At 39.8% G+C, this 24,145-nt stretch overlaps 1 protein-coding gene across 4 annotated transcripts; it reads left to right on the top strand.

The window, feature by feature from the left end:
* Positions 1-799: 799 nt before the first annotated feature.
* Positions 800-16,756, top strand: DDX3X (DEAD-box helicase 3 X-linked). Of its 4 annotated transcripts, none has more exons than XM_057537900.1 (17): positions 800-956; positions 3,888-3,945; positions 5,900-5,947; positions 7,908-8,040; positions 8,978-9,136; positions 9,201-9,315; positions 9,765-9,900; positions 11,018-11,103; positions 11,312-11,410; positions 11,520-11,680; positions 12,103-12,247; positions 12,329-12,473; positions 12,664-12,845; positions 12,938-13,055; positions 13,362-13,515; positions 13,779-13,918; positions 14,119-16,756. In XM_057537900.1, exons 1-17 carry the CDS (start codon positions 912-914, stop codon positions 14,196-14,198), a joined length of 2,004 nt encoding a protein of 667 aa, XP_057393883.1. In that variant the 5' UTR covers positions 800-911; the 3' UTR covers positions 14,199-16,756. The 4 variants fall into 4 exon arrangements, with proteins under 4 accessions (XP_057393883.1, XP_057393884.1, XP_057393885.1 ...); XM_057537901.1 differs by having other exon boundaries at positions 13,782-13,918; XM_057537902.1 differs by having other exon boundaries at positions 801-956; positions 9,216-9,315.
* Positions 16,757-24,145: the final 7,389 nt, after the last annotated feature.

The raw sequence follows: 24,145 nt of genomic DNA on the forward strand, positions 1-24,145 counted from the left end.
GTGCCCCCGCTGCCTAGGCAACCGCGCGGTAAAGCGTCTCACCACCTGCGCGCGCCGCCGGCTCCCCTCCACTCCTCTCCCCCGTCCCCTGGTCACCATCCCGCTCTCTTCCCTCCTCCTTCCTCTTTTTTCCCCTCCTCCTCTCCCCCCTCTTCCCGCCTCCTCCCTCCCTCCCCTCTCCTCCCCCGATTCCGAGCACTCTATTTAAAACCAGTTTCCTGCTCCACAAAATGGCCTCCGCGTTCGACACCTGCAGTCACGTGACCCGCCGCCCCCTGGGCTTTGGGCCTCTCTTGGCCTAACTCCGATTTCGGGGAGTCTGCCCGCGAAAACGCTAGGGCCAATTAGTTTGGAGAAATCTCACAACATCAACAAGTCCGGGGGACTGAGAGAGAAAGGAGAGAGCGCTCCCAAGAAACAATGGAACTGCGAAAACCGGGGACGTTTCGAAAAGAAAGGGGGAAAAGGCCTGTATTAGATTTTAAGGTTTCCCAGCTGGCGGAAAGCGGGAGGTGAGGAATTCTCGCGAGATCTCGAGACCTAGACCTGGCTAGGGTAATAGCGGAGGACATGGGAAGTGGAACTCAAGCGAACTAGGACAGCATTTGGCGCTCTCAGTGCCAAGGTAGGACGACGAGCCGGGGACGCGACCGACTAGGAAATCCCGCGAGGTTAGGACTAAACGAGAGCGCAGTAGCTAGGCAGAAGTCGTAGCGGCGGGAGGAGTGCGGGTGTGAGAGGGAGGGCACACGTCTTACGTGCTGACGTAGCAGCCGTTCCAGCGGGTATATTAGATCCGTGGCCGCGCCGTGCGCCTCAGAGCCGCAGTTCTCCCGTGAGAGGGCCTTTGCGGTGAGCCAAACACATTAGCTCAGCAGCGGAAGACTCCGAGTTCTCGGTACTCTTCAGGGATGAGTCATGTGGCGGTGGAAAATGCGCTCGGGCTGGACCAGCAGGTGAGCCGCAAGGAGCCTACCAGGGTTGTTGCCGCATGAATTCCCTCCCCTCACTTAACCTGGTTTGTGGCGCAGTGCTAGCTGGTATCCTCAGTTCCCATTTGCTGGGTCCCTCGGGCTGGTGAGTGTGAATGCCCCAGGGCTGTGGGGGAACGGGAAGGTGACAGGAATGCTACTTGTAGCTGTCGCTGGGGCCCCTGCTTGGCTCGCGGTATTGTCCCCGGCCTGAGCACAATGGCGGCTTTTGTGTGTGCGTGCGCAGGCGGGCGGAGGGGGAGGGGGCGCGCGCTCTCGCGGAGGCGCGCACGCGCGAACCTCGACTGACTAGTGACCCATGGGGGGGGGGGTGGCGCGGCGGTTCACGAATGGGGACCTTTTTGGTCCTGAGGGCTCCGGCGGTCGCGGCGTGCGCGGCTCGGATTCCTGTCAGAGCCGAGCGGCGTTGGCGTGTGTGTGTGCACGCGCGTGTGAGCGGGAGGAGGAACGCGGCCCTGGAATGTGGGAGGGGGCGGCGCGGGGGGTGGCCTTCGCGCGGGGTAATGGCGGCGGCCTCCTTTGTGTGGTGTCGGGTGGCTGGGCGGCGCTGCGGCCCACGAGCGGGAGAGGCCGGGCCGCCGAGGGCCCGGAAACGGGGATGGATGGGCATCTTGTTCCTCCCGGGCTTCCTTCCGCAGGCCTTTTTCGCTCCAGCCCGGCTTCCGCAGGCCGGGAGCCACGGCCCGTGAGGCCGCGTTTCCGGAGTGGAAAGTTTTGTGACGCAGAAGATTAGGGGGGGAGGGGGGGGAGAGGGGGAAGGGAGGGAGGGAGGGAGGGAGGGAAGAATGGGCCGCTGCGTGCGCGGTGGCGCCGGGCTCTAGAGTTCGAGGTTGAACGCGGTGGGGAGACGTCAGGGGGGTTTGCGGCCGCCCCGCTTCACATGCTCACGGTAGTCACTGTGTGGCGATTTAGCCCAGGGCCGCGCGTCGTTTGGGGGGAGGGGGTGCCACGGAGTGTACGAGTGTCCTCAGGGTTAGGCCACTTTGATGCGGGCGTTTGATTAGGGACTCGGCCAGAGGAAAACACCCGGAATGTGGTTTGGGGAGAAATAAACAATTTTGTTGTTGACTTGTTGCTGCTTGTGGAGTGAAATTTTGAAATAGGTCAGAGGCTCCGGGTCTGTCGTCTTAACCGGAACGCCCTCTTCTAAGGGTTTAGAGGTAGAGGAGAGGTTCTGGGCTGAGGTGGCAGGAAGTCTGCATCCCTCAGCAACAGTGGCACCGCGCTTCAGAGAAGCTCTTCAGTGCGATGTTTGTTGCCTTTAAGTAAACTTCTGCCTACCACGAGCTCCGAAATTCTGAAACGAAGTCGAGTGACGCAAATGAATTGTCAGTAGACTTTAATGTAGTCGTGTGTAATATGTTTTTAAGGACTTAGTGACCTGTTTTGGGGGGGGCATTTTTTCCATTAATGAATCAGTTTGAATTCTCCAAATTGCTGACGCGTCATATGTTAAATGGAGCAGAGACATAAAAAATCTGTTATCAAGAGCCTAGGCTGTTCCCACTTTTAACATTTGCCGTGTAGGTAGTGCTGTATTTAAGATTCTAGGCAGGAATGAAATTTGTAATCGAAGTAATTGGAAAAAGTATGCAGAGTCGTTAGAATTAAGCAGCAAGCTAATTTCACAACTGAGAAAATTGCAATAACGTAATCCTAACAGTTTACAGTAGCATTTAGTGTTTGCCAAGTGTAAAATTAATAACAAAACGTACTACAACAAGTGCAAAAAGAAAGTTTGTTCCTATTGTGCGTTAAAGTATCAGTCTGTTGTTGAGATAACTAGTGCCGAGAAAACATGACAGCATTTTTGCTGATAGAAATTAGGAAATGAGCTGCCTTACCGTACTCATTTTTTTTCAAGATTTAGCATCTGCTTCCAATTTTCGGTGCCTCCATTGATGATGCTTGCAATTTGACAGTATAACCTTGAGCTTTTAACAGAGAACTCAAACGTTATGGTATAGCGTATCACCTTTGCAAACAGGTGGCAATAGTGCTGTGACTGGGTACATTAAAAAAATGAAACACTGCTTTTGGCACATATAGTTTTCCCCCTATTGCTTGTAAATAGTTTGCTTAGTTATTACAGAATGCGAACAAGATAGATCTCTTTTTTAGAATGTTGAGGCTTTGAGCTACCAGTGTAAAGGGACGGGTAGACGTGGAGATAAAGGCAGTAAAATGTGTCCTACTCATTAAGGACACTAAATGCCAGTTGTGCCATTTATGTCCGAAGTGTTCTGAACTTAACTGTGAAAGTGGGAGAACAAGTAGGTACCTACTTCATAGGGTTGTGCTTAGTAGTGCTCAGTAAGTGGTGGTTATATTAATTTTTGTTCTGAAGAGTGCTACTCTAATTTAAAATATTTGTGCAGTATTTAGGGATAAAGGAACTACGAAATGGTCGATAAAATTTTTGTTCTGACATTCTTCAGGTGTGCTTTGTAGGTTTAAAATAATTCCAAGTAGAAAGCTGGGGGCATTGAAAACATTTGTTTCCAAATGTTTGGAGCCAAAATGAATCCAATGACTATTTGACATTTTAAAATAATTTAAATTTCTTGAACTTTTACTATGGAAAACGTTACAGGGAAGATTCATTTTGAATGAATGACTTAAATTTGGACCCAGTTTCTCCTGGATAGCACCACCATCTTGGTGTGGTACCTTCTGCAGTATATACAGTAGTACTGTAGTAAAGTATTTTGCATTTGCTTACAACCTAATTGTCTCCGAAGCACATTCCTAGTCACATTCTCCTTAAGAGTTTCACATCCCCGGTGAGGCAGACAGGGCAACTAGTGCTAGTAAATGCTAGAGAGCAAGACTAGTTTTCTCTTAGTGTAATATTTCTGCACATGGGCTGCTAACCAAAGTTTAACTCTTTTCTAGTTTGCTGGCCTAGACCTGAACTCTTCTGATAATCAGAGTGGAGGAAGTACCGCCAGCAGTAAGTAAAACATTTTATGGATTTACTGTGAATATTAGGGCTTTTTAAAAAAAAATTATTTCATTGAAATATAGTTGATTTACAATGCTGTGTTACTGAGTATTAGAGCTTTAATACCTTAATATTTCGTTGGATTTGTTTAAAATTTAAGAATTTCTCTGCCAATTTTTACTGTGTAAAGAATTAGGTGGGTAGCATTGGGGTTTTTTTTTTTTTTTTTTTTTTTCTTTTTGGCCGTACCGCGCAGCATGCAGGATCTTAGTTCCCCGACCAGGGGTACAACCCATGCCCCTTGCAGTGGAAGTCCCGCTTTGTGGTCTTTTTATAACAAAACGGAATAGTTTTCTTGAATGAAAACAATCATTAAGGACCTTATACAAAACACAAATTATCTCTAGAAGGGTTTGATTATGTCCATTATGAATCCTGAGCCCAGCTTAAAGGTGATGGGAATGTGTATATCACTATTAGAGTGAATCTACCAGAATTAAACTGAATAAAGGGAACATTCACATTCATCAGCTACAGCTATCCCTTTCCCATGAAGAACGTGAGACTTAATAATAGAACAAAGCTAGGGACTTCCCTGGTGGCCCAGTGGTTAAGAATCTGCACTCCCAATGCAGGGGGCCCGGGTTCGATCCCTGGTCAGGGAACTAGATCCTGCATGCCACAACTAAAGATCCCGCATGTTGTAACTAAGACCTGGTGCGGCCAAATAAATAAATATTAAAAAAAAAATAATAGAACAAGGTCATAATGAATCTTGGGGTGGTGGTTAGGATTTTAAATGCTGAATTGTTGTATTCTTTTGAAGAGTTAGATATAGAAGTTTTAATTTTTTTTTTTCTTAAAAGGGTTTTTTGGATACTTGGTAGAGATTAGTATTAAGGTGTAGGGGATCTTGGTGGTTTATTATTGGCAATAGACCTGCTTTGGCTCAGGTCTCTTCCTACCCTATTAACCAAAAAGAGAAAAAAAAATGTGTATCGGCTGTATGTAAGGTCTGAAAGCACCATTTCTTCAAGCTCTCTTTGTTGCATAGTAAAGGGCAGGTCTTCATTTTTAGGCAAGGAGGGCCTCACTGGGCACAGTTACTTGGTATTTGTCTTAAATTTCACTTTATTTGGCATGCTAAGAATCATTTAGGACTTGATCATTCTAATAGAGATCTTTAATAATTTATTCAACCCAGAAGTGAAAAAGTTAAATTGCAGATTAACTAGTAATAAAGCAAGTTGACTTTACTTGGTGGATATATACATTATTTGCTTTTGATTCTCATCCATTGTCTAGGCTGTATTCTTGTGCATACAGAAAAACAGTTGACTTTCCTTAAACTCTGCAAGTCTCGAATTAAAATTCACAGTTCCTTGAAATCATTCCCCCTCTTGCAACTTTCCTATGTTACATATGTATTCTATGTCTTGGAACTTAACCAGGGTAGAAACAAAAAAGCCTCTTAGTGGCTAGTTACATGTTTATTACTTTTGGGTTGTTATAGTAACACTTCTGCTATATGTTAAATGATTTATTTGTTACATGTTTTTTAGGTTATTGTAGTAATACTTAACGTTGTAACTCTGTTAGTTTGTGACAATTCTCTGAAATCATAGCAGGCCTTTTAAAATATTGTGTTAAATTAACCACTAGTGACAAGTTAAATTTATGTATTTGTAGATTTCAACTATTAGGTTCCAAGTCAAACCTAGGGAAAGGGAAAGTTCTCCTTTCCCTTTTAAAATTCTACTTATTAACGCATTAACCCGTTTAAAATAAAAGTAGATTTGTTTTTTCCCCACTTCTCAATTTCCAAGTACATAGTCAGACTGGAGGACTATAGATTTAAAAAATCTCTTTCCAGGACTGTTTTTTAATAGCACAAATTTTGGCCAAAAAGCTTTAACTTAAAGTTTTATGGAATATGAAGTTTAACTTTGTTAATTTCTTTTAGAAGGGCGCTATATTCCTCCTCACTTAAGGAACAGAGAAGCTACTAAAGGTAAGTCCTTTGAACAACTTGGTATACCTAATTCTTGCTGCATTTAGAAGTTGGAGCCTAGGGAAAATGAGACACCTGGAGAAGTCTGTAAACATTGTGCCTCACCTCTGCTACTGGCAGAACTATTTCAGATATTAGGGTTTACTCATTTTGGAAAAACTCATCTAATGTCAGACAGTGGAAAACTGCATTTCCTATGTCCAACTCTTCTGAGGCCAAGGGCATGGTTTTGTACAATTTCATTAGTCTTGTGCTTAACCTGTGTTTGTAATCATTCACAGCATGATTTCAATTTGAAAAAGGTGATTGGGCACCCATTACTGTGTAAACCAAACTGCTGCATAGTGATGACAACCCAGTTATTTCTGTCTTGCAGAGGTGCCAAAATGAAGATGGGGTTATTGGGGATAGTTAACAAGCATTGGGCACGCTCCCAATAGATGGGAGTGATTCTCTGGCTTCATCTCTTTGCCTTAACTGCTTCATTTGAAGGGTCTTGTCTAAAAGGTATCACAACAGCTGGTCTTTTCCCATTAACTTTGTAAATAAGTGACAGAGAACTAGTATATGGCTCATATTATGGGACAATTGGACAATTGTTTGGGTGCTGTGTATTCCATAAAATAGGTGATCTGAGATTTGGAGGAAAAGGGGAAGGTCAGGAAAACTGAAGGGCAAGAAGAGGGAAGATAGTGGATAAGGAAGGCAGGATTGGAAGGGTGGAGAGTCCACAGAAGCACATGGTTTGCTGTCGTTTCTCCATATCCATAGGTAGTCCGTGTTAGCTTCACTGTCCCTGGCAATACATGGAATATAAAATCTGTATTATAATTTCTTAGCTATCATATCATTGCTTTTTTTTTTTTTTTGGATTCCATAGGTATTTATTTGTAGCCAGCATTCACTTTGTCTACTGTAAGATAAACCCTATATCAAATGCTATTAATACACCATCTTATTTAATCTTTATAACAAACCATCTGATATTTATCATCAGTCCTGTTTTACAGATATCATATCATTGCTTTTATTTACTGTAGAGTCTTTATCGTCATGGGTGCTCATTTCTTAGAATGCAGTAGCTGAAATTGACTCCTATGTATATTTAGTGCTTTTCTCCCTTTGTTGCAATGACAGGAATCAGCAGGGAGAGAGGCAGTATCATATAGGAGTTAGAGCTGAAAGAGATCTTAGAAATCTAACTCAGCTCTTTATTGGTAGCTAAGACTGTTGATCACCTGGCTGGTAGAGGCAGGAGGTGGAAGGAAAGTAACTTAACTTATAAACTATCTCTGACTGTTTAATAAAGTGTCACTGAAGCTAGTTAAACCCTCTACTTGTCTTTAAACCGTCTACCTGTTGGGATAATTTACACCTTTGTCATCCCCTCTTACTGAATGTTTATAGCTGTACCCTAGGAACCTGTCTACACTGAGTTGTGTAGGGATGAGGATTTTCCTTTTTTCTATATATTCCTAATTCTCATCTGGTAGTATGTACTTCATGTGAACAGAGCACTGTTCTTAAACTTTTTACTGTTGAAACTAAGAAATACTGTATTAATCCAAGTAAACTGACATTCTTAATGTTTTAAATGAATGTCACTTTTAAGAGACATTGAAATAATGGTAACTCCTAGTAAACTCATTCACACTTATAAAATGAATGGAAGTTAAATTGTGATGGTCATGTAACAATACCATAATCATTGTGTTACAGGCAAAGCTATTGACCTTTTAGAAGTGGTATTCATTCAGAACATTTTCAGACTGTCGATTGCTTTGTTTAGTGCACAGTATATTCTAGTGCCGTGGTAGGAATATTTCCATTGTCCCTCTGGTCCAGAGACGGGATAGTCAGTTAGAGGGCTTCAGATTCGGAAACATGTTTTAAAGTATTGTCATTTTCTAAATAATATAATAAAATGGGTTTGCTTTTTTTTTTTTTTTTTTTTTTGAAGGATTCTATGATAAAGACAGTTCAGGGTGGAGTTCTAGTAAAGATAAGGATGCATACAGCAGTTTTGGTTGCCGTAGTGATTCAAGAGGGAAGTCTAGTTTCTTCAGTGATCGTGGAAGTGGATCAAGGGGAAGGTGAGTGATTTCTTATTTTCTTGCCTTTTTTACATGTACAATACAACAATTTAGAAATTGGTATTATGTCTGTTTAATCATATTTATGTATTAACTGTAAGAGGTCTACTAAATTGAACTTGTTATTCAAGAATTAGAAGAACATGCCTTTTGGCATAATGAAATCAGTTATTTTTATATTTCTCTAGTTTTACATATTCTACTTAAAAGAGTTTTAGTGAATGGCCTAATTTGGTTGACATTTTTGTGGATATTCTATATGACGATTTTTAAACACCTTATATTTTTGATTACACAAGTGTGGTGAACTGACCTCATGCGCCTAATAGCTGTGGTTAGTCCTCTGTGTCCTGATTTTTCGAAAACAGGCCTAAAACTAAAAACATCTTAATTCAGGTAAGGATTATTTTCTACCTTTTTATCCAAAGTTTGTCACACAGGTGAATTGTCCTTTAAGTAGCATCCTGATATAACTGGGACAATTGATATTTGGTGTGATACTTTCCTCTTTTCCCTACCACTAGAAATATTTGGATGAGAACATTTAAAGGTGTAAGTTATATGCTGGTTTCATGTGTATAAGACTGATTCTTCCCCCCCCCCCCCCCGCCCCTCCCAAGCGTAGTTTGTTTTTATTGAACTACAGTTGATTTACAATACTCTATTAGTTTCAAGTATAAAGACGTGATTCAATTTCAACATGTATGACGCCTGTGTAATAAGAATAAAGAAGGATACTGAATTTAGAAAATACGTAAATGATACAATCTGGTTAGAGGGCCTTATTTGTCCAAATAAGAGTAAGCCTGAGCTGGACTGTTGACATCCTTGAAATTAGCCATAATGAACTTCTCTTCAGGCACAGTTTCTAGAGTAGTGGTAGGAATCTGATAATGGTTAAATGATAAGATTCTGATTAATTGCTTGTGCTGTTCAGGTTTGATGATCGTGGACGAGGTGACTATGACAGCATTGGCAGCCGTGGTGAAAGAGGTGGCTTTGGAAAATATGAACGTGGCGGAAATAGTCGCTGGTGTGACAAATCAGATGAAGATGATTGGTCAAAACCACTCCCGCCAAGTGAACGCTTGGAACAGTAAGTTTTTGAAATGTATGTTAATTGTGATGAAGCCTTATTGGCTAGTATAACAAACTTACAGATCTTCTGATTCCAGAGAACTTTTTTCTGGAGGCAACACCGGGATTAACTTTGAAAAATACGATGACATTCCAGTTGAGGCAACAGGCAACAACTGTCCTCCACACATTGAAAGTGTAAGTATTTTTGCTTGACCTTTAAGACAGAGGGAAGTGTAAGTATTTTCACAGCACATCAAGATGAGATGGGCTTCCTAAAGGCCTATATAGACCATGCCTGCTTTATGTTAACAATCTTTTAAAGTTACTCTAAAAGCCTGCCTCGTTGGTTTGTGGAAAGGGGGAGATTGAGTTCAATGTTACCATTACTAAAATTTGAAATAGAAAATAGGTCAGACATGGGAGGAACCCAAAAACTTTTCTAGTGTAGGTTAAGCTTAGGGGGTTGTTGTTGTTGTTTTTTCCCCCTGCCCCTCAAAATGTAACACGATAACTTTTATTTAAAGCAGCTGTAAACTAAAGTACAAGTTGGTTGATAGGGGTTTTTTCCCCCATTGTATTTGTATAAAGCAAAATGGCTCCAGGTAGCATTTCTACCTATTTAACCCTGATGAATTTCTTGACAGTTCAGTGATGTTGAGATGGGAGAAATTATTATGGGAAACATTGAGCTTACTCGCTACACTCGTCCGACTCCAGTGCAAAAGCATGCTATTCCTATTATCAAAGAGAAGAGAGACTTGATGGCTTGTGCCCAAACAGGTAAGCAGACTTGATAAAATAAAAAGTTGTCCAGAATACCTTAACTCTGCTTGCTCTCATAAAACCAATACCAAAAAAATACGCATGAAGTATCTAAATTTCATGAGGAAGCTCGAGTCCTGTTTGTAGCCTGACTAGTGTACTTTGATATAGATAAGGAGTAGCTGGATGGTATCTCTTTTGTCTTAGCCCTTTGGATCCTGTATTACCTCTAGTGTTTCCATTAGGGTGTCTTGGGGATAGCCTATAGAAAGTCATGACCCTGATATTGCTGCAACAGGGATAGGTTATTGTGATTGCAGTGGTGGGAAAGTTAGCACTATAACATTATTGTATCTGGGATAAGAAGGATAAGATTAGAGAATAGCTTGCGATCCATGGGAATGTGGCCAAGGGAAGGGTCCTTACCTCCCATCTTTTGGGAATGGGGGTAGTTATAGCCTCTGAATTGAGAACAGGCTTTATTATATCTGTGTGAGTTTGGCCAGTTTGAAAGAGTGACAAGATTCTCCCAATAAAAATATATGGCACTTGAATAATTTGGTATCTTTCTTTCCCTATGGAAGAGTGAGAATGTCATCCTTTATACATTATCAGTATGTACAGTACCTTCAAGGAAGTGTTAAAAAAATTGAAATTGACACCAGTTTTGAGACAGAATTTCTGCTCTCTTTGCACAAATGCGAAGAAGTGAATACTACTACATTGTGAGTGACCAGAGTTTGGTATACATTTTCTGTAAATGAACAAAATATTTTTTTGGATTATGGACCATGTGGTCTCTGTTGCAACCATTCAGCTCTGCTGTTGTATGAAGGCAGCCATAGATGATATGTAAAATTATTGGTCACAGCTGTATTCCAGTAAAGCTTTATTTACAAAGATACAGGTTGGGCCTTAGTTTGCTAACTCCTATTACAGATTGATCAGTTGTCACTTGGTATTTTTTTAATTAGCCATTAATTTTTAGAAAATTAATTTGGGAATAAAGTAAAATTGCTAATTAATTGTTAAGTTGTTGGGCAGTTAAAAAAAAACACTGTCATCTACCAATATATATTCAAAAATAATAAGCAGGTTTTTCTGTGGTTAAATGAATATGCTTTCTTTTAAACAGGGTCTGGAAAAACTGCAGCATTTCTTTTGCCCATCTTGAGTCAGATTTATTCTGATGGTCCAGGCGAGGCTTTGAGGGCCATGAAGGTAAATATTTCTATATAAAATGGGAAATGATTGTAGAACCTTCTAGGTAGCTGTTGAGAAAGCTTTCTAAATGACAGTAAGACTTGTATTCTAACCTATATAATTAGAAACAGTTTTTACATATAATCCGTGAATTACAGAAGGGAATTATGTGTAATGAACCTTTAAAAAAGGATGTTAAGAGTTTAACTTATAAATTATTTCTTAGGAAAATGGACGGTATGGGCGCCGCAAACAATACCCAATCTCCTTGGTGTTAGCACCAACTAGAGAATTGGCTGTACAGATCTACGAGGAAGCCAGGAAAGTAAGTATGCATTTCAGAGATCATCGGCTTTCTCATTGATTCTGATGCAGTGTTCTATGACCATGTAAAAATCTTGGCCTTAAAGTTGATAAAATTTCTTTGCTTACAGTTTTCATACCGATCTAGAGTTCGTCCTTGCGTGGTTTATGGTGGTGCTGATATTGGTCAGCAAATTCGAGACTTAGAACGTGGATGCCACTTGTTAGTAGCCACTCCAGGACGTCTAGTGGATATGATGGAAAGAGGGAAGATTGGATTAGACTTCTGCAAGTATGTTAATTTTTAAATGTGTGGAATGCATTAATTTAAAAAATTACTGGCCATTAGTTTTGTGGAACTTGTCCATAAATTTTAAGATGGAGAAGAGATTTATTTTAGTCTTCCAGCTTTTCCAGAAAGTTTGCTCATTGTAATTTTAATGTTGAAAAATCAGTGACATTTTTAGTAGAGTCTGAGAATGACCAGACTTTGGGACTAGAGTCAAGTATAAGAGCTAATTTGGGTGTACTGTCTTGGACCATTTATTCAGTGGCAAAGATCCTGTGCTTTGTCTCACGTACATGGGTCAAATTGTGTGGTGTGAGGAATTTAACTACCTGAATGAATAATTAATTGTGCTTATAGAAACAGCTGTATTAAAACTGTCTTTTCTCCTCAAATTCTAAACTGGATTTTTTTTTTTTTCATGGCAGATACTTGGTGTTAGATGAAGCTGATCGGATGTTGGATATGGGGTTTGAGCCTCAAATACGTAGGATCGTTGAACAAGATACTATGCCACCAAAGGGAGTTCGCCACACTATGATGTTTAGTGCTACTTTCCCGAAGGAAATACAGGTATTGTTTGATGCTGCAAATCTTATTTAGTTAGGAATTTGTTTATCTCAATAGATAATAAAATAATTTTTTTTCTTTCAGATGCTTGCTCGTGATTTCTTGGATGAGTATATCTTTCTGGCCGTAGGAAGAGTTGGCTCTACCTCTGAGAACATCACACAGAAAGTAGTCTGGGTGGAAGAGTCAGACAAACGGTCATTTCTGCTTGACCTTCTAAATGCAACAGGTATAATTTTAGCATCACTCTGGTGGTTTAGGTAATAAATCCATTTGGATCACCTTTATTGCTTTTCCTCCTCATCCAAAACATTCTGTTGAAAGGGTCTATTTTAATTGCCTCTATTTGCAAGTTTATTAAGTGCAAAGAGAACCAAGCCACTCTTAGTGACAGAAACCTTGTAATATTTTAACTTCAGGCAAAGATTCACTGACCTTAGTGTTTGTGGAGACCAAAAAGGGTGCAGATTCTCTAGAGGATTTCTTGTACCATGAAGGATATGCCTGTACGAGTATCCATGGAGACCGATCTCAGAGAGATAGAGAAGAGGCTCTTCATCAGTTCCGCTCAGGAAAAAGCCCGATTCTAGTGGCTACAGCAGTATGTATAATATAATCTTATTCTCAAGGTCGCCATGTTCAACTATTTGCTTTCTTTTAAATGGACCATATGTAACAGAAGTTATTTTCTAGGTAGCAGCAAGAGGACTGGACATTTCAAATGTGAAACATGTTATCAATTTTGACTTGCCCAGTGATATTGAAGAATATGTACATCGCATTGGCCGTACAGGACGTGTCGGAAACCTTGGTAAGTGTGTGGTTACTTGATGGTGTGGTGGTTTCTGATTTTCAGTGTGATTCTTGCAGCAAAGAACTTTCAGGATCTTATTAGAAGAACTCCTATTTTCAAGGAATGCGATTAAGATATATCTTAGCAGAAGTGGAAGGAAAAGTCAGGGTTTGTTCAAAGAACTTTGAGTTGGTTAAATAGCAAATAGTAGTGCTTTTGTATAGTGCTGTTTTTTTAGTATTCTACTTAATACTCTAATATGAAAGTAATACTGTGCTACTTTATGGAAGACCTTAATTTATGTACTTTTTGGAACTGTTTTAGGCCTTGCCACCTCATTCTTTAATGAGAGGAACATAAATATTACCAAGGATTTGTTGGATCTTCTTGTTGAAGCTAAACAAGAAGTGCCATCTTGGTTAGAAAACATGGCTTATGAACACCACTACAAGGGTAGCAGTCGTGGACGATCCAAAAGGTGAGTTAACAAATGGTGTATAATGATGGGGATGGGTGCTATGTCCAAGGTTAACTTTTCAAGGTTATTTAAGTGACATTAAGTTGGTGTCAGCCTTTTCACAGCTAAGGCCTTTTAAAAATCACTATTAGGGAAGATAGGGCTGGATGGAATTGTTTGAATTGGAAAATCAGATATTGGTCATTGGGAAGTTTTAACAAGATTTGGGTTATCTGGTCGGAATTTCATCTTTATGTGAACTCTAACACATTTTGTCCTTGTAGTAGTAGATTCAGTGGAGGATTTGGTGCCAGAGACTATCGACAGAGTAGTGGTCCCAGCAGTTCCAGCTTTGGCAGCAGCCGCGCCAGCAGCAGCCGCAGTGGTGGAGGCGGCCATGGCAGCAGCAGAGGGTTTGGTGGAGGTAATGTTTATTTTTAACCTCATATCTTTGGGAAGGGGTTTTTATTCTTTTCCATCTTTTTCAAAGCATAATTTAAATATTGGGAAGTTCGGCCCTGTAGATTGCTTTCTGTAATTTTGCATCAAAAATAAAGAAGGGAAAGATTGTATTAAATAGTGGATGACTTAATTAATTTTTCTCTTTTTTAAATCTTTCATTAGGTGGCTATGGAGGCTTTTACAACAGTGATGGATATGGAGGAAATTATAACTCCCAGGGGGTTGACTGGTGGGGTAACTGAACCTGCTTTGCAGTAGGTCACCCTGCCAAACAAGCTAATATGGAAACCACATGTAACTTAGCCAGACTATACCTTGTGTAGCTTCAAGAACTCGCAGTACATTACCAGCTGTGATTCTCCACTGAAATTTTTTTTTTAAGGGAGCTCAAGGTCACATGAAGAGTTGAAAGGAACAATCAGCAGCCCTGTTCAGAAGGTGGTTTGAAGACTTCATTGCTGTAGTTTGGATTAACTCCCCTCCCAACCCCCATCCCAAACTGCATTTATAATTTTGTGACTGAGGATCATTTGTTTGTTAATGTACTGTGCCTTTAACTTTAGACAACTTTTTATTTTGATGTCCTGTTGGCTCAGTAATGCTCAAGATACCAATTGTTTTGACAAAATAAATATACTGAACTTGGGCTAAAATCAAACCTTGGCACACAGGTGTGATACAACTTAACAGGAATCATCGATTCATCCATAAATATTATAAGGAAAAAACTTATGCGGTAGCCTGCATTAGGGCTTTTTGATACTTGCAGATTGGGGGAAAACAAACAACAAACGTCTTGAAGCATATTAATGGAATTAGTTTCTAATGTGGCAAACTGTATTAAGTTAAAGTTCTGATTTGCTCACTCTATCCTGGATAGGTATTTAGAACCTGATAGTCTTTAAACAAGCCATTCCAGTCATGATGAGGTGATGTATGAATACATGCATACATTCAAAGCACTGTTTTCAAAGTTAATGCAAGTAAATACAGCAATTCCTCTTTCAATGTTTAGGCAGATCATTAATTATGAGCTAGCCAGATGTGGGCATACTATTACAGGGAAAGTTTAAAGGTCTGATAACTTGAGATAGGTTTTTAGGAGAATTCATCTACTTAGACTTTTTAAATGCCTGCCATAAATGAAACTGAAATGGTAGAATGGCTGACCACAGCAATGACCAGCCCTCATTAGGGCCCTGGATGATTTTTGGTCTAATAACGCATGCTAGTGTTGATGTTTTTTGGTCAAGAGGGTATGAACAGGAAGAATTAATGCAGCAGGCTTTATTTTAAATGCCGATTTACATTACTCTGTTCAAGCTGCGTTGAGATGTTAAACTGGCTTACTATAGACTTTGTAAAAATGGCTCCAGAAGAGTAACAAACTGAAATCTTTGAGATCACACAGGTTGGAAATATGTACATAACTGCACAAGGTGTCAATTCTGCTATACAGTGCAGTTTTAGTCAGTTTTAGTTGCATAGGTTTCCATTGTATTTATAGTCTGTTTATGCTAAATCTGGCCAAAGATGAGCATTGTCCACCACTAAAATGCCTCTGCCACTTTGAATTCTGTGCTAATTTTGTGGCCAGAATGCGGTGATCAAAACGCTCAATCTTTTTACAGTGGCATAGGAAGATGGCAAAAATTTCCTAAAGTGCAATAGATTTTCAAGTGTATTGTGCCTTGTTCTAAAACTTTTATTAAGTAGGTGCACTTGACAGTATTGAGGTCATTTGTTATGGTGCTATTTCAATTAGTCTAGGTTTAGGCCCTTGTACATTTTGCCCATAACTTTTTACAAAGTACTTCTTTTATTGCACATTCAGAGAATTTTATATATATGTCTTGTGTGCGTGTCCTTATACTTCCAATCTTATTTTGTCTCTTGGAGATTGTTGAACGCAGCTTGTCTAGGAAGGGGATGGGACTAGATTCTAAAATTTATTTGGGACCATGGGAATGATAGTTGGGAAGAAAACTATTTGCACACGACAGATTTCTAGATACTTTTTGCTGCTAGTTTTATGTAATATTTATTGAACATTTTGACAAATATTTATTTTTGTAAGCCTAAAAGTGATTCTTTGAAAGTTTAAAGAAACTTGACCAAAAGACAGTACAAAAACACTGGCACTTGAATGTTGAATGTCACCGTATGCGTGAAATTATATATTTCGGGGTAGTGTGAGCTTTTAATGTTAAGTCATATTAAACTCTTAAGTCAAATTAAGCAGACCCGGCATTGGCAGTGTAGCCATAACTTTCTGATGTTAGTAAAAATAAAATTGGCGACTTTAAATTGAATCATGCCAAGGTTTTGATACACTTGTCTTAAGATATTAATGAAACACTTCAAAACACTGATACGAAGTGTCCAGATTCTCAGATATTGTGTGAGTTTTGTTTCGTTGTGTGTATTTTTTTTTTTTTTCAGTGAATGTCTGGCTCATTGCAATCCTCAAACATGTGGTTATCTTTGTTGTATTGGCATAATCAGTGACTTGTACATTCAGTGATAGCATTTGAGCAAGTTTTATCAGCAAGCAATATTTTCAGTTATAAGGTTTCAAAAATCACATAAGATGGATTTAAACTTGCTGAATGTGAAGATTGAACCTCAAGTCACTGTAGCTTTAGTAATTGCTTATTGTATTAGTTTAGATGCTAGCACTGCATGTGCTGTGCATATTCTGATTTTATTAAAATAAAAAGTTGAACTGCACAGTTTCTTTTGTTGTTGTCAATTGTGATTTATTATTAGAGGTGAAAATAAAGTTGTGCTCTTGCCTGAAGAGTTAGTTGTAAGATGTAATTTTTGGGGTTGCCATCCAGTGCTGATTTTGAAATGCCTCTTGGATACAGAATTACTCTGGTGCAATTTTAATAAATGATGAAGATGGTGTGTGTTTGGAGTAGAGTGAAAAAAGGATTTTTGTAATAGATGGAAATCTAAAAGGTCCTTATTATACACCTTATTGATTATAGTTTGAAATTTATGGGGGGGGGAATCTGTTCTTGGAAGCACTTGATACAAAGGATGGTTGAACAGTGGAAAAATGAATTGGGTAAAATTCAAATGTATTAGTAATCTAACAAGTGTGGTAAGTACTTAGGGATAAGAATGTATTTGGGGTCAGGTTGATAGAGATGGCCTGGGTGTGCCTTGTCTACCTTTAGTTTTATTTGCTGACATCCAGTTTCACCACACATTGCTGCAGGCAGCTGCTGCCAGTTAACAGGAGATGATACGAGAGCCTTAACTGGATAACTTCTAACAAGTTGTGATGAACCAAATTAAACGGTTATTCTGGTTTTGGGGGTCAAAAATGGTCAAATGTTGGCAATTTGGTATGGCTTCACTTAATGAAAGTACATGTATTCACCTTTTGTTGCAGTTTTGAGTTCTAGTTTTACAGTATGATTAAGAACTTTTTTGCATTGTAAAGACATACTTGGTTCTGGATAGTTATATTTTCGGAGCTTATCAGTCGTAATTTCAGAGCAGCAAGCCTAAATTTGTAGGGCAGAATTTTGGAGCATAATATGCTATACTGATTTTGGAGATACGAAGGTAGTTGAGTCAACTTAATCGAAAGCGTGGAAAGAGGTTGCCTTAGAATGGCAAGATGGAAAAGAGTCAAATGGCTGAAGGTGGTTCAAATAGAGTGAAATTGGATTCTAAGCGTGGTTCACTGGCCCTTTGATGTAAATTATGAGGAGTGAACACAAGATAACTGCTCTGGAGGAACTGCCTAAATTCTTGAGATTATTTCTAGTCTAGCAGATGTTTACCCAAGTTTATTAACATTTCTGTAGATACTTAAATACATAAATTCATTATTTCCCCACTTTTAAAGTGTTCCTGGGTTAGTTCCATCTCAGCTGAATTTCAACATCAGATAATATTTTTCAAAAAACGATTTACAGGGGTCATGTTTGAAAATATCCAGTGTCTTGATGCTTAGACGTAAATTTGTTCCGATGGCTTTTTTTCTTGCCCTTTTTAAGTGACCTGGTTGAAGTGGTCACAGGTGCATTCTGAAGTTCAGTAACTTAAGATATCTGGGTGTTGACTGCTCTTAATCCCCCTCTCCACCAGATTGCAGAGATTTCATTCACTGCAGTTACGGGTTCAGTTTGGGATTTTTTTTTTTTTTTTCCTCAACATTTCTGTTCTCATTGAACACGATTCTGGGTATGTTTTAAACTGCTTTGCTGCTGCTTCTCATGTCAGTTTATAGTCTACTTTTCAGCATGTTTAGTCTGATTCTAATGCGGCTCTCCTCTAGTGACTTCTCCATTTCTTTCTGATTCATTTTTATCTCCATTTTCCCTACCTACATCTGACTGGGTTGTGTTTAGAGTAATTCCAGAAATAAGATTATTTTGATACAGCACTATGTTTAGCTGTATTGTGGAAGAAAATTTCATGACATGGAAACGTTTATTATGGGAGGAAACAACAGGTCAACACATTAAGAGGAGGTGTCTCAAAACAAAAGTTAAACATGGAGGTTTTGGGGTTTTTTTTAAACAGAATTATATGATTCAGCAGTTCTACTCCTAGGAGAATTCTACCCAGGAGAAAGAATCTACAGCTTAGGCTTGCATGTGAATGTTCGTAGCATTATTCACAACCCAAAAGTGGAAACAACCCAAATGCTAGTGAACTGGTGGATGAAGAATAAAGTACTGATGTTATCTCTATCCTCTGGGCACCCAACCACATCCCTAATTTCCTTCCTCTTCAAAGGATCACTAGGTGGGACTGTTAGCCATGTGACACTTGGGTTTTCTGTGGATGAATGCCCTGTTTCAGTTCTGATTTTATTGTATTTTGCAGATACAGTCATGGTTTATAATTGGGGTTGCCCCTCTTTTCCTTGTAACACTGAAGATGACATTTTTAAAAGAGAAAAGTAGAATAAAAAATACCTCTTCCATCTTGGGCTGGAAATTCTCATTCTTCATTTTCCACTCATCCTAATATGGGTGCACTCCACACCTAGGGTTTCAACAGTCCATCTCATTTACCTAACACCAGTTGATTAATGGTATGCCAAAAGGTCTCGGAGCCTCAACTTCTGACCCAGTCACCTGATAGGCTCTAGTGGGTTATTTAGTAGACATTTGCAAGGCAAAGGTTGATTTAAGTTTCATTCAAAAACTGATTTGGGGTCTGCTGAGTATTGGGCATTGGGGAATGTAACAGTGAACTCAGGTGTAGTCCTTGTCCTCTCGGAACCTAGTTTTTCTTTTGTGGTTTCCCAGCTGGGTTGCAACAGAAGTACCTGGGAAGTGATTCTGGGGCAACTGTCCTAATAAAATTTCTGGGGTTCCCTCAGGGATCTTGTGTTTTGCTTTTGCTTTTTTGTTCCTAAAGCTCCCTAGGTAATGCTGATGCAGCAAAATTAGAATGGAGTCTACTGTTCTCTACCCTTTATCATTTGTTCCAAATACCATTATCATGCTTCAGGTAGTTCATGGCAGAATCATCTCTATATTCCAAATTATAATACAACCAAATTAATGGCAGTCTATTAAGTGGCCCCTATGGTGTGGTACTAGTCTACCTTTGCAGCTTTTATTTCTCATGCCTTAAACAGTAGCCGAATATGCTGTTGTCCAGGTGCGTCCCACACTCTGCCTCTGACTTAGTTTTTGTTCACCCTGTTCCTTCTAGCTGGAATTGGAGCTATATTAATGTTTAAAATAATTTTATGTATTGTACTCAGAATATTAAGCTGCCATTTACAATTATAACGGATGTGGAGAAAATAATTTCTCTAATGGGTGGAAGAAAGGGCAGGTTACAATTAGTGTAGAATGATCTCAACTATTTTGAAAATACATAGAAGGGAATGCTAAAATAATGACAATACTTGCTTCTGACTAAAAGATTTTCTGTTGCTTCTTATTGAACAAATTTTATATAATTAGAATATATATTCTTTTTTAAAAATTTTATTTATTTTTGGCTGCGTTGGGTCTTCGTTGCTGTGCGTGGGCTTTCTCTAGTTGTGGCGAGCGGGGGATAATCTGTTGCGGTGCGCGGGCTTCTCCTTGCAGTGGCTTCTCTTGTTGCGGAGCATGGGCTGTAGAGCGCAGGCTCAGTAGTTGTGGCACACGGACTTAGTTGCTCCGTGGCATGTGGGATCTTCCTGGACCAGGGCTCAAACCCGTGTCCCCTGCATTGGCAGGCGGATTCTTAACCGCTGCGCCACCAGGGAAGCCCTAGAATATATATTCTAATAAAACTTAGTTTTTTGGTTTTTGTTTTTTCTTTTTTTTTTCACCACACTGCATGGCTTGCAGGATCTTAATTCTCCGACCAGGAATTGAACTGGGGGCCGTGGCAGTGAAAGTGCTGAGTCCAAACCACTGGACTGCCAGGGAACTCCCAAAACTTAGGTTTAAAATTTTTTTTTAGTTTGAAATGATTACAGATTCACAGGAAGTTTCAAAAATAGTACAGAGAAGTCCTGAGTACCCTTCCCCAAGTTTCCCCAGTGGTTACATCCGGCATAACTGTAATACAACATCAAAACCAGGAAATTGATGGTGGTACAATCCACAGACCTTATTCAGATGTCATCAGTTTTACATGGATTTATATAATTCTATGCAGTTTTATCATGTGTTGATTTGTGTTCCATCATCACCAAGATCTCCCTCATGCTACCTCTTTGTAGTCACACCTGTCCCCTTCCTGCCTCCCCACCCTGTCACCAACCCCTGGCAAATACTCACCTGTTTTCCATCTCTAAAATGTCATTTCAAAATTGTTGTGTAAATGGAATTGCTCAGTATGTGACCTTTTGAGACCGGGGTTTTTTGTCACTCAGCATAAGGCCCTTGAGAGCCATCCAGGTTTTTGCAAATAATTTGTTCCTTTTTATTGCTGAGTAGTATGGATGTTCCATGGTTTGTTTATCCACTCAGCCATTGAAGGACATTTGGCTTGTTTCCCATTTTTGACTGTTACAAATTAAAGCTGCTGTGAGCATTTGTGTACTGGTTTTTGTGTGGACATAAGTTTTCACTTTTCTGGCATAAATGCCCAGGAGTGCAATTGCTAGATTGTATGGTAAGTTATGTTTAGTTTAACAACCCATCAAACCATTTTCCAGAGTGGCTGTACCATTTTACATTCCCACCAGCAATGCATATGAGAGATCCAGTTTCTCTGTGTCCTCGCCAGCATTTGGTATTTTCACATTTTATTTTGGCTGTTCTAATTGGTGTGAAGTGATATCTCATTGTGGTCTTAATCTGCATTTCCCTAATGGCTAGTGATGTTGAACATCTTTTCATGTGCTTATTTGCCATCTTTATATTCTCTTTGGTAAAATACATGTTCATGTCTTTTGCCCGTTTTTTAATTATTGTTTTTCACTGTTGAGTTTTGAGAGTTTTTATATATCATAGATACAAGTCCTTTGTCAGATATTGGATTTGCAAAGATTTTCTCCCAGTCTATATAGCGCGTCTTTTCGTTGTCTTTTTTTCCTTCAGCTGCATTGGGTCTTTGTTGCTGCGCCGAGCTTCCTCTAGTTGCCGCAAGCGGGGGCTACTCTTCGTTGTGATGCGTGGGCTTCTCATTTCGGTGCTTCTCTTGTTGTGGAGCACAGGCTCTAAAGGCACGAGGGCTTCCGTTGTTGCAGCATGCGGGCTCAATAGTTGGGGCACGCAGGCCCTAGAGCGCACGGGCTTTTTTTTTTAATTAATTAATTTATTTTTTTTTAATTTATTTATTTAGTTTTGGCTGCGTTGGGTCTTCGTTGCTGCGCGCGGGCTTTCTCTAGTTGCGGCGAGTGGGGGCTACCCTTCGTTGTGGTGCGCGGGCTTCTCATTGTGGTGGCTTCTCTTGTTGCGGAGCACGGGCTCTAGGCACACGGGCTTCAGTAGTTGTGGCTCACGGGCTCTAGAGCGCAGGCTCAGCAGTTGTGGCGCACGGGCTTAATGGCTCCGCGGCACGTGGGATCTTCCTGGACCAGGGCTCGAACCCGTGTCCCCTGCATTGGTAGACGGATTCTTAACCACTGTGCCACCAGGGAAGTCCCTTCATCTTCTTAACAGGGTCTTTTGTAGAACACTTTTAATTTTTTTAAAACGTTTAAAATTTTGATGCAGCCCAATTTATCAATATTTCCTTTTGTAGGTCTTGTTTTTGGTGTCATGTCTAAGAACTCTTCACTTAGTCCTAGGTCCTAAAGACTTTCTACTATTTTTTCTGATAATTTTATTGTTTTACATTTAAATTGATCTATTTTGACTCAGTTTTTACTGTGTGAGGTTTAGATTGAGATTTACTTTTTTATCTATGAATGTCCAATTGTTCTTTCTCCATTTGTTGAAAAGACTATCCTTCCTCCATTGAATTGCTTTTGCAACTTTGTCAAAAATCAGTTGTTTATCCCTGTGTGGGTCTATTTCTGGGCTCTCTGTTCTGTTTCATTGATCTATGTGTCTATCCTTCCACAAATACCAGAGTTTCAATTATGTTTCTAGCTATATAGTAAGTCTTAAAATTGGCTAGAGTGATTTCTCCCACTTTGTTCTTTTTCAGAACTGTTTTAGCTATTCTAGTTTTTGCCTTTCCATATTAATTTTAGAATAAGCTTTTCTACATCTACAAAAAATTTTGCTGGGATTTTGATGGTTATTGTCCTGAACTTATAGATCAATTTGGGAGAGAACTGACATCTTTACTATGCTGTGTCTAAAACATATATATATATTTTTTGAATTGAGGTATAATTGATGTACAGTATTATATGTTTTAGGTGTACAACAGTGATTCACACTTTTTAAAGGTTCTATTCCATTTATAGTTATTATAAAATATTGGCTGTGTTGTACAATATATCCTTGTAGCTTATTTATTTTATACATAGTAGTTTGTTCCTCTTAATCCCCTACCCCTATCTTGCCCCCTCCTCCCTCTCCCCACTGGTAACCACTAGTTTGTTTTCTATATCTGTGAGTCTGTTTCTTTTTTGTTATATTCACTAGTTTGTTTTATTTTTTGGATTCTACCTATAAGTGTTATCATACACTATTTGTCTTTCTCTCTCTGACTAATTTCACTTAGCATAATGCCCTCCAAGTCCATCCATATTTTTGCAACTGGCAAAATTTCATTCTTTTTTATGGCTGAGTAGTATTCCATTGTATATATGTACCATATCTTCTTTGTCCATTCATCTGTTAATGGACACTTAAGTTGCTTCCCTATCTTGGCAATTGTAAATAATGCTGCTATGAACATCGGGGTGCATGTATCTTTTATTTTTTTAATTTTATTTATTTATTTATTTATTTATGGCTGTGTTGGGTCTTCGTTTCTGTGCGAGGGCTTTCTCTAGTTGCGGCAAGTGGGGGCCACTCTTCATCGCGGTGCGCAGGCCTCTCACTATCGCGGCCTCTCTTGTTGCGGAGCACAGGCTCCAGACACGCAGGCTCAGTAGTTGTGGCTCATGGGCCTAGTTGCTCCACGGCATGTGGGATCTTCCCAGACCAGGGCTCAAACCCGTGTCCCCTGCATTGGCAGGCAGACTCTCAACCACTGCACCACCAGGGAAGCCCTATGTATCTTTTTGAATTAGTGCTAAAACTTATATCCAGCCAACAGGGAGATTATCTGGTACTTTTCACATGGAACACTCCCATTTATTCATCCTAGGATCATGCTTCCCTTTTGGAGCATGTCCATGGTGCAAGTGTCTCCATGAAAGGCCACATTTTGTGGAGAAAGTTCATGCAGGAATATTAAGGAGTCCAGCTGCTAGTCATGGCAGCCTGGGTATTTCAGACCAACCCTCCTGCTGAAGATTACCATAAAAATGCAAGTGTAAATTTCATGCTGTCAGTCATCCCTATTCTGAGCCAGTAAGCACCTTCTGGAAGGGTTCCTGTTAGGGAGAGAGACAGAGGTCTCCCAATAGCCAATTAAGTAAGTTAGTAACTGCCTGTGCAGAAATTGCAATATTCAGCTAATCCCAAACTTGGAAGAAACCTTACACCTTTTCAGTTTCATCTTCTTAAAACTCATTATTTTGAGAGTACTTTGGAGTCTTACTTGAATATTAATTCTCAGCATGCTTCAAACTTAATTACCATAATGTTCCAGAATTTTAATAACACAAAATTTTAATGGCAGTTTTCATCAAGGAACTGTG

The sequence above is a fragment of the Balaenoptera acutorostrata genome, chromosome X (genome assembly GCF_949987535.1).
Source record: "Balaenoptera acutorostrata chromosome X, mBalAcu1.1, whole genome shotgun sequence".
Taxonomy (NCBI): Eukaryota; Metazoa; Chordata; class Mammalia; order Artiodactyla; family Balaenopteridae; genus Balaenoptera; species Balaenoptera acutorostrata.

Coding starts and splice junctions, on each gene's coding strand:
- DDX3X (XM_057537900.1), top strand. CDS start 912: ATGAGTCATGTGGCGGTGGAAAATGCGCTCGGGCTGGACCAGCAG. Junction 957..3,887: donor CGCTCGGGCTGGACCAGCAG/GTGAGCCGCAAG, acceptor ACTCTTTTCTAG/TTTGCTGGCCTAGACCTGAA. Junction 9,137..9,200: donor CCAAGTGAACGCTTGGAACA/GTAAGTTTTTGA, acceptor ACAAACTTACAG/ATCTTCTGATTCCAGAGAAC.